The sequence below is a fragment of the Oryctolagus cuniculus genome, chromosome 18, assembly GCF_051225735.1.
Source record: "Oryctolagus cuniculus isolate XC-2025 breed Fujian yellow rabbit chromosome 18, ASM5122573v1, whole genome shotgun sequence".
NCBI classification, from domain to species: domain Eukaryota; kingdom Metazoa; phylum Chordata; class Mammalia; order Lagomorpha; family Leporidae; genus Oryctolagus; species Oryctolagus cuniculus.
The window spans coordinates 15,288,488-15,297,484 of NC_142884.1; the positions used below are offsets into that span (position 1 = coordinate 15,288,488).

Genomic DNA, 8,997 nt, shown 5'->3' on the forward strand with positions numbered 1-8,997 from the left:
CCTGAGGCAGGAGAGCCTTGGTCTGAAGGCCACCCCGGGGCACGCGGCCACGGCCCAGAGCCTCCCTTCCGGCTCCGGCCCAGCCCTGTGGCAACAGTGCCTGCCAGCGTCCCTGCTTCCTTGTCGGGGTTTCCTCCCACACCGTACCCGGCGCCGACCGCCTGTGCTCCCCGTCCCTGCAGACCATGAACGACTTCGACTATCTCAAACTCCTGGGCAAGGGCACCTTCGGCAAAGTCATCCTGGTGCGGGAGAAGGCCACCGGCCGCTACTACGCCATGAAGATCCTGCGGAAAGAGGTCATCATCGCCAAGGTGGGCAGGGCCCCGCCCGTGCTGGCCGCACGACAGAGCAGAGCTGATCCGGGGCGGGCAGGGCCCCGCCGTGCTGGCCGCACGACAGAGCAGAGCTGATCGGGCAGCATCGGCTATGGCTGCTGCTGTTCTCGTGAGGGTGAAACGGGACTTCCCGAGGCTGACTCGGGTGGCCCGGACTTTTCTTTCCAGGAAGCGCTGATCTCTTTAGGGGTCTGCCTGCTTCCGTGAAGGGTCTGTTTGGTCCCCTGGCATTTGGTCTGGTGTCCTGGGACCCCACACAGGAGCTCAGCCTGCGCACTGCTGGGGCCAGATCCGTCTCTGCCGCGGGCTGCTCTCCTGTGCTGCATCCCTGGTCTCTGCCCACCAGAGCTCGCCACTTGCCTTAAGCAGAAGTCACCTGGCTTCCCCAGAGTGCCCTCGGGGCAGACTCGCCCCTGGGGAAGGAAGCCAGCGTCCAGGGTGTTGCAGGTGGCTCGGGGTTTGGGGAGCTCTGCTGGTAGCTCAGCTGCCCACTGCGGGGTCCGAGGTGCTGGGCCTGCCTCGGGTTTCTGACTCCGTGGGGCTGGGTGGGCTACGAGAATTGGCATTTCCACACATTCTCAGGCAGCGTGCCTGCTGCCTGCATGAGACCCACACCCTGAGAATCTGCTAGTCAGGAGCCTTGATCGGGTCTCATTCCTGCTCCGGGCAAGAAGGCTCAGCAGTGGCTGAGTCCCAGGTCCCATGGTGGCCTCAGGGCTCAAATGCCTGCTCGCTCCCCCTTGAAGGAGGTTGCACCTGGCCTGGGGGTCCAGTGGTGGCAGCTGACCCCTCTGTCTAAAGCCCTGTGGACTCCACTTCGTGGCCCCTGCTTGTCCTTGTCTGGAACTGTTGTTGAATCAGGGCTTGCAGACAGCGTCAGTGGGTTCCCCCAGCTGCTGCTCCCCTGCCTCGGGTCGGGGTGGGCTGGGCAGCCCCTCACCCACACTCTGTGCAGGATGAAGTCGCCCACACGGTGACCGAGAGCCGCGTCCTCCAGAACACCAGGCACCCGTTCCTCACAGTGAGTCACTGCCCCAGCCCCGTCACCTGCCCGCGGCCTGCATCACTGCCTACACTCAGCTCAGTGTAGGGAGCAGAGAGCGTGGTGGCGCCCGCTGGCCGTGCCGGGTCTCTGCGGAGCTCTGGCGGATGGCGCATCCGAGACCCTGTGTGTAGCTGTGTGCGGCCGCGCTCCTGTTAGGTGGGGGCAGCCCCAGTTGCTCAGAACCTGCTTTCTCCCTGGCTGTGCCAGTGCAGGTGGAGCCACGAGTTCACCCCCCGACCCCAGATGTGGAGCGGGATCTGAACCACAGGCCGGGGGTGGGGGGACGTGCAGAGTCAGCAGCGCCCCTCCCCCCGGCCCTGGCTGCCCTCCTTGCCCATAGGCGCTGAAGTACGCATTCCAGACCCATGACCGCCTGTGTTTCGTGATGGAGTACGCCAATGGCGGAGAGGTGAGTGCTGGGCCTCGCTGGGGCTCCTTCCAGACTGGGTGCACGCCCGGGATGGGGGACACCGACTGACCGTCCCCTGGCCCTCCTGCCTCCAGCTGTTCTTCCACCTGTCCCGGGAGCGCGTCTTCACGGAGGAGCGGGCGCGGTTCTACGGTGCGGAAATCGTCTCGGCTCTCGAGTACCTGCACTCGCGGGATGTGGTCTACCGCGACATCAAGGTATGCACAGGGCTTGGCATAGAGGGCTCGGAGCAGCCTGGCACACACAGGACGCCCAGGGAGCCAGGGCTGGGGTCTGGGCGGTGCTGGGGGGACCTGTCCCTGCTTCCTGCCCGTACCCTAAGCCGCCAGTGGGGGTGTCCATTGGTGCACACCTGCCCCAGTTTGGTAGTGTCCCCCAGAACTGAACACTGGCCGTCTGCTCCAGTGCGCACACAGCGGAAACGGGCACTCTGCACCTCAGCTGTCCAGACCAGCACTGGTCGGCTGCGCCAGAGTGGGGACAGGCCAGTCACCAGCTGCGGGGCAGGCAGGTGCTGTGCCATGTGGTGCGTCCACAGCGGGGCTCCACATAACAGTTCCCAGAGAGCGGTTCCCAGGCGGGCGTGTCAGCATGGACGCGGCTCAGGCTGACATTGAGGGTGGCAGCCAGAGGAGACGCCACGGGTCCAGTGCTGCTCCCGGGTCTGACGTGCAGCTGGGGCAGTGGAAGCCACGCTCTGTGGGGGCAGGGCAATGGTGGCCAGGGGGCGGGGGCGGGGAGGGCTTGGGGGTCGCAGGCACTGCTGGTGTGGTTCTGCACGCTCAGAGGCCTGGCTGCGCTATGTTCTGTGCTCTTCCTAGTATACGATTTACACTTTAGAAAAAAGACGGAGACACTGTCCTTTACCTCGGGACCCAAGAACGGCAGCGCGTGATGGGGGCAGCGGCCAGGGCAGGGGCCAGGGCTGGCTCCTCCAACTGCCAGGGGCTGGCCAGGGACCGGGCAGGCGGGGGCTTCACCGTGCGCAGCGTGCGTGCTGCCCAGCCTAGCCGTCCCCAGACACAGTGGCGTCCTGCAGCTGGAAAACCTCATGCTGGACAAAGACGGCCACATCAAGATCACTGACTTCGGCCTGTGCAAAGAGGGCATCAGCGACGGGGCCACCATGAAGACCTTCTGTGGGACGCCGGAGTACCTGGCACCCGAGGTGCGTGGGCCGGGGCCGGGGGCGGCCGAGGGCGGAGCAGCCTGGGAGCCGTGCCCCCCCCCCCCCGCCCGCCCCAGGGCAGGGCTGCGCTGCCTCACCACCCCCTCCCCGCCCCAGGTGCTGGAGGACAACGACTATGGCAGGGCCGTGGACTGGTGGGGGCTGGGCGTGGTCATGTACGAGATGATGTGCGGCCGCCTGCCCTTCTACAACCAGGACCACGAGCGCCTCTTCGAGCTCATCCTCATGGAGGAGATCCGCTTCCCGCGCACGCTCAGCCCGGAGGCCAAGTCCCTGCTCGCCGGGCTGCTCAAGAAGGACCCCAAGCAGAGGTGAGGGCCGCGGCCGCGCCCCGGGCCTGCCCCGCGCTGGGCTGTGTGCGCCCCTGCCTCTGGAGCAGCAGCGTCTGCATGCCACAGGCTGGGGCCTGCCCGACCCCCGCGCCCGGGTGCCTGGGGCGGCGGGGCTGATGGCCGTCTCTGCCCAGGCTCGGTGGGGGGCCCAGTGACGCCAAGGAGGTCATGGAGCACAGGTTCTTCCTCAGCGTCGACTGGCAGGACGTGGTGCACAGGAAGGTGAGAGCCCGCGCCTGGCCGCTGGCGGGCCCCGGCCGAGGCCGCGCGTCCTCGGGTCCGTGACCCGGGCCCTCTGCTCTGCAGCTCCTGCCGCCCTTCAAGCCCCAGGTCACCTCCGAGGTCGACACGCGGTACTTCGACGACGAGTTCACCGCGCAGTCCATCACAATCACACCCCCCGACCGCTGTGAGTGTGCCCGGCGCCGCCCGGCCGTGCTGGGGGAGGGGCGGCTGTCGCTCCCTGTGGAGCTCCGCGGGGAGGGCTCGGGCTGGCGCGTTGGCTCTGCTCTTGTGTCCTTAGCCAGCGGTAGCCTAGCCTGCCCCGGGGCCCTCGGTGTAGGGGGCATCGCCCACGTCAGCTGAGGAGCACTCCTGGCGGTGGGGGAGCGTTGTGCAGGCAAGGAGCGGCCATGGCAGGGCCGACGGAGCCGAGGAAGAGGGCAGGGTGCATCGTGGGGGCCGTGGGGTGGGAGGTCATTCTGCACAGGGGGAGGGACAGGGCTGCCTGGAGGACGCGTGCTCCGGCAGAGAGGGAGGGAGGGGGTGCCCTGGCCAAGGTCCCCGTGGGGCTCCCCGGCTGCTCCCGGGCAGCGTCCCCAACGCCCCTCCCCGGCCCGCAGATGACAGCCTGGGCTCGCTGGAGCTGGACCAGCGGACGCACTTCCCCCAGTTCTCCTACTCGGCCAGCATCCGCGAGTGAGCAGCGCCTGCGCCACAGGACACGCACGGCCGCCACCTGCCGCCCCACGGCAGTTTTTTAAAGAAACTGTATTTTGCCTTTTTGGTTTGTGTCCCCAGCCCTCACCACCTCACCCCTGTTCCCAGTTCCTCTTTCCTCCTCTCCCAAACTCAGCGATTGGTGCCAGCGGCCCCGGCCTCCGGCCCCACCTCTGTGCCCAGGCCCCGGCCGTGGGGAGGAGGGAACCCCGCGGGGGTGACCGTGGGGCCTGCCCGAGTTCTCGGCCAGGCTGCAGTGCATGTGGCCTGTGGGCTGCTCCCCTGCGTGGAGGCTGCCTTCGGGCTGCACCTGCGCACAGCGTCCTGGTGCTGCCTTCCATGCCCCTCGGCCCCCATGGGGGCAGAAAAGCAATAATGTCCAGGGACAGGCAGGGCTTCTGGAAGCTGCCAGGCTGGGGTGAGGGCTCCCTCGTGAGTGGAGCCAGGTCCCAGGATCCACATTGTGGGGGACTGGGAGGGGCCTCCCCACCCTGCTCCCACTAAGCTGCTCTCCTGCCCCTGTGGGCCAGGCAGCAGGAACTTGTGGGGGCTCTCTGCCTGTCCCCCAGCCCCGTGCCTTACCAGGGCTTCCTTCTCCTGGCCCTACCTCCAGCTGGACCCTGGGCCTGGGGGTCCCGGCCTGTCCGCCTGGGGGTGGGGCGGTGCCAGCCCGGCTGTTACACATCTCCCACCAAGACAGTATTGGGCCCTGCAAACCTGGGGAGGGGTGGAGGGGGCGTGTCTGGTACGGGTTGGGGCGGGCCTCTGAGAAGGGAGCTCCTGCACCACCCCCTCTCCCCTCCCCAGGACCCCACGTCCTGCAGCCTTAAGGGGGTCGTGAGCGCGAGTCCAAGTCCGTGCTATGGCCGTGCGTGCGTGCCTAGGACTGCGTGACAGCGACGCCCTGAACTTCCGGATGCGGACGTGTGTGTGCGTGTGCGTGCGTGTGTGTGTGTGAGGGCAGCCCTCGGGTGTGCATGCGTGGACGGTGTGGGCGCCAGCCCCTGCCTGGCCCGTGGGGAGGGGTGCTGACCCAGTGAGGAGCCCCGCCTGGGGTCCACTGCTGCCCCCTCGCCTTCTCTGGCCCCAGCATCTCTGGGTGTTTGGAATTCGGTTTCTGTGGTCTGGATCCCCCACCCCGTCCCTGTTCTAGGCAGTTGACAAAGGCAAGTGGGGTGGGGGCGGCTTGGGTGGGGTCTTCTTTCCTGGGTGTGTGTTGTTCACCGGACAGTTCTGCCCATCCCCACTGGCCTCCCCCTCCTATTTGTACGGTACGAGCAATAAAGACACTCATTTCAGACAGGCTCAGCCTGCACTTCCGCCGCCCGGCCTCGGCCCGCCCTGGGCCCCGAGTGCTGCTGCCGCTCCCAGTGCTGCGCACAGAGTAGGGGCGCAGGTGGGGGTGCGCACGGGGTCAGCAGTTGGGCAGTAGGTGGGCATTTGCTCGAGCTCAGGGGGAGAGGGAGATGGTAGACCGTGGTGTGGGAGGGGCCTTGTGGCTTGAGAGCTGAGAAGCTGGGGAGGCTCTGGGCTGCAGGGCGGGGAGTGGGGGTAGACAGCGACCATTCCAGGCTCTCTGGTGCTGCTCAGGCTAAGCAGGGGCAGGGAGGGCTGGGTGGCTGGAGGGTGGAGGGCGTGTGGTGTCACAGTCCAGGAGCCCTGTGGGGGCGGATGGCAGGCCTGGCAGGGACTGTTGGCTGCACAGCTCCTCCCGGGCAGCCCCAAGGCCCCCACAGCCCAGGACAAGATGTGTGCGGTCTTGGTGGTGCTTGGGTCGATGCCGGCCAGGAGCGCCTGAGCCTGTGGGTGCTGGAGCGCTGCCCATCACTCCTCTGGTGGCCTGACTGCGCTCTTGAGTCACTGGGACATGTGGGCCGGGTCCCAATGCCGTCCCCTCTTGAGGACTGAGACCCGAGCTATGCCCTGCCATACAGAGGACCGAAACTCCGGATTTTGCCAGAAGGTGTCAGGGTTTCACACGCGTGGGGTCTGAGGTCTTGCTTATTGTTTAAGATTTATTTTATTTATTTGAAAGAGTTGAACACAGAGAAGGAGAGGCAGAAAGAGGTCTTCCATCTGCTGGTCCACTCCTCAGCTGGCCCAAGTCCGAAGCCAGGAACCAGGAGCTTCTTCTGGGTCTCCCACACAGGTGCAGGGGCCCAAGGACTTGGGCCATCTTCTACTGCTCTCCCAGGCCATAGCAGAGCACTGGATCAGAAGTGGAGCAGCCGGGACTAGAACCAGCGCCCATATGGGATGCCAGCCCTGCAGGCCACGGCTTTATCCGCCTCAAACCCCCCAGGGTTTGAGGTCTTAAGGGAGGAAGTGAAGTGTCAGATTCAGTTTGCAAAATCTTCCTTGAGTACAGCAGACTCTTGGGGTTTTGCTGATGTGTTTTTCTCACTTTCTGTGGCTGTTGCTTTTGTGACTACAAATGCATGCCCCAGTGGTCATGAGACCGTAGGCCTGTGGGTCCCCTGGGCCCGCCTGGAGGTGGCCATGTGAGCGCCCAGCATTCCTCACCGTCTGCTTCCTGCTCTCTGTGGTCGTCTCATGCCCAGTGGGAGGGGGTCTCATGGTTTGATCAGCTGCTTCCCAAAGCTTAACATACGAGGGTGTTTCAAAAGGTTTGTGAGAAAATCCACTTAAGCGGTGTTTATTTGGTGCAAAAGAGCCTTGAACTCCAGGCGTGATAACGCATTTTCCACAGGCATTTTGAGGATCCTCCTGTGAATGGGTTCCACATCGCCGCACTTGGAGACTCCCCAGCGTAGGTGCTTGTGCAGCGGTGAGGCAGCCGCTCGCGATGCCTGCATCTCACAGCAGAGTGTTTGGGGTCCAGGCCAAGCTTTGCTTCTGACTCTGGCTCCCCCCTAACGCACACCCTGGGAAGCAGTGGTTGATGGCTCAGGTACTTGGTCCCTGCCGCCCACACAGGAGACCCAGATTGAGTTCAGGCTCCTGGCTTCGGCTTGGTCCAGCCCTGGCTTCTGTGGGCATTTGGGGTGGGCACACATGCACATGCCCCCCCTCCCCCACTGCCTTTCAGATAAGTACGGGTTTTAAAAATAAACTTTTAATTGCGTTTTCCATGAGCTTTCGCAGTATCCGTACACATCGTCACACGTACTGCTGTTCATTTCTGTGGAACTGTTCCCAAGGAGGCAGTTGGGGCTGAAGAATTTCGGTGACGTTTTGATCAGTTCAGTGTTGAGGCGACTGTAGCTCTGGTGTTGTGGTGCAGAAGGGTAGGCCTGCTGCTTGCAAAGTCAGCCTCCAGTTTTTGAGTTCAGGCCACTCTGCTTCCAGTCCAGCTCCCTGCTAACTGCCTGAGAAGGCAGGAGAAGACAGCTGAAGTTCTTGGGTCCCCACCACCCATGGGAGACCAGAATGGAATTCCAGGCTGCTGGCATCAGCTTGGCCCAGACCTGGCCATTGTGGCCATTTGGGGCATGAACCAGTGGATGGAAGATCCCTCTCTGTCAATCTGCCTTCCAAATACATAAATTTTTTTTAAGTAGGCATTTTTTTTGAAGATTGATTTATTTGAAAGGCAGAGTTGCAGAGAGAGAGAGAGGTCTTCCATCCACTGGTTCCCTCTCCAAATGACAGCAAAGGCCAGAACAGCTGATCCGAAGCCAGAAGCCAGGAGCTTCTTCCAGGTCTCCCATGTGGGTGCAGGAGTCCAAGCACTTGGGCCATCTTCTACTGCTTTCCCAGGCCATAGCAGAGAGCTGGATCGGAAGTGGAGCAGCCGGGACTCAAACTGGGACCCATGTGGGATGCTGGCACTGCAGGTGGCGGCTTTACCTGCTATGCCACAGCACCAGCCCCAAATACATAAATTTTAAAAACTTTTGAGTAGGCCAGCACTGCAGCTCACTAAGCTAATCCTCTGCCTGCGGCGCCAGGACTCTAGGTTCTAGTCCTGGTTAGGGCGCCGGATTCTGTCCCAGTTGCTCCTCTTCCAGTCCAGCTCTCTGCTGTGGCCTGGGAAGGCAGTGGAGGATGGCCCAAGTCCTTGGGCCCTGCACCCGCATGGGAGACCAGGAGGAAGCACCTGACTCCTAGCTTTGGATCGGTGCAGCGCCAGCCATAGCTGTCATTTGGGGGGTGAACCAATGGAAAAAGGAAGACCTTTCTCTCTGTCTCTCTCTTTCACTGTCTAACTCTGCCTGTAAAAAAATAAACCACTTTTGAGTAGGTTATCCAGGGTTTTGCAGTGTGTATCTTAAGAATTCCTGAGTTTGGTTCGTGTGTACATTGAGCAACATAAGTGAAACAGAGAAGAGGAAGAAAGTCGAAATGGGCGCAGGCCCAGGGCGGCGGGTGTGGGTGTTGCCTTTCCCTGCGGATGGATGCTGTGTCGTGAACAGAGCCTCCCTCCTTGTTTGGAACCCGCCCTCGGGGTGAGAGCCAGGCCCGGGGTGGATCCTGCCATGTCTCACTGCTCCTGCCTTCAGCTGCTGCCTCACCCACGGTGCGGGGTCGCTGGTAAGAGGATCTCCTCTTACCCACTCCTGGGCGGTGTCGGGGAGGTCAGAGCCCAGCTGCTCCCCGTGGACAGAAATTTACTGTGGATTTTTTTGGTTGATACCATCCATGCTTTGATAAACCTTCCTTGATCTGAACTTACCATGTCTGTGTGTTTTTTGTTTGTTTGTTTGTTTTTAAGATTTATTTCAAAGGCAGAGTTACAGAGAGATCTTCCATCTGCTCTTTTA

General features: G+C 62.8%; 1 protein-coding gene across 8 annotated transcripts in view; it reads left to right on the forward strand.

The window, feature by feature from the left end:
• AKT2 (AKT serine/threonine kinase 2) overlaps window positions 1-5,571 on the forward strand; it is a 36,964-nt gene extending 31,393 nt beyond the window's left edge. For all 8 annotated transcript variants that reach the window (XM_070062214.2, XM_051836390.3, XM_089318749.1 and 5 more), the window contains exons 6-14: window positions 183-314; window positions 1,294-1,359; window positions 1,724-1,792; window positions 1,888-2,010; window positions 2,853-2,981; window positions 3,099-3,313; window positions 3,469-3,556; window positions 3,641-3,743; window positions 4,177-5,571. In XM_070062214.2, the coding sequence (XP_069918315.1) occupies window positions 183-314; window positions 1,294-1,359; window positions 1,724-1,792; window positions 1,888-2,010; window positions 2,853-2,981; window positions 3,099-3,313; window positions 3,469-3,556; window positions 3,641-3,743; window positions 4,177-4,256 (1,005 nt within the window). In that variant the 3' untranslated portion in view covers window positions 4,257-5,571. The remainder of the gene's footprint in view (window positions 1-182; window positions 315-1,293; window positions 1,360-1,723; window positions 1,793-1,887; window positions 2,011-2,852; window positions 2,982-3,098; window positions 3,314-3,468; window positions 3,557-3,640; window positions 3,744-4,176) is intronic.
• The last annotated feature ends 3,426 nt before the right edge of the window (window positions 5,572-8,997 follow it).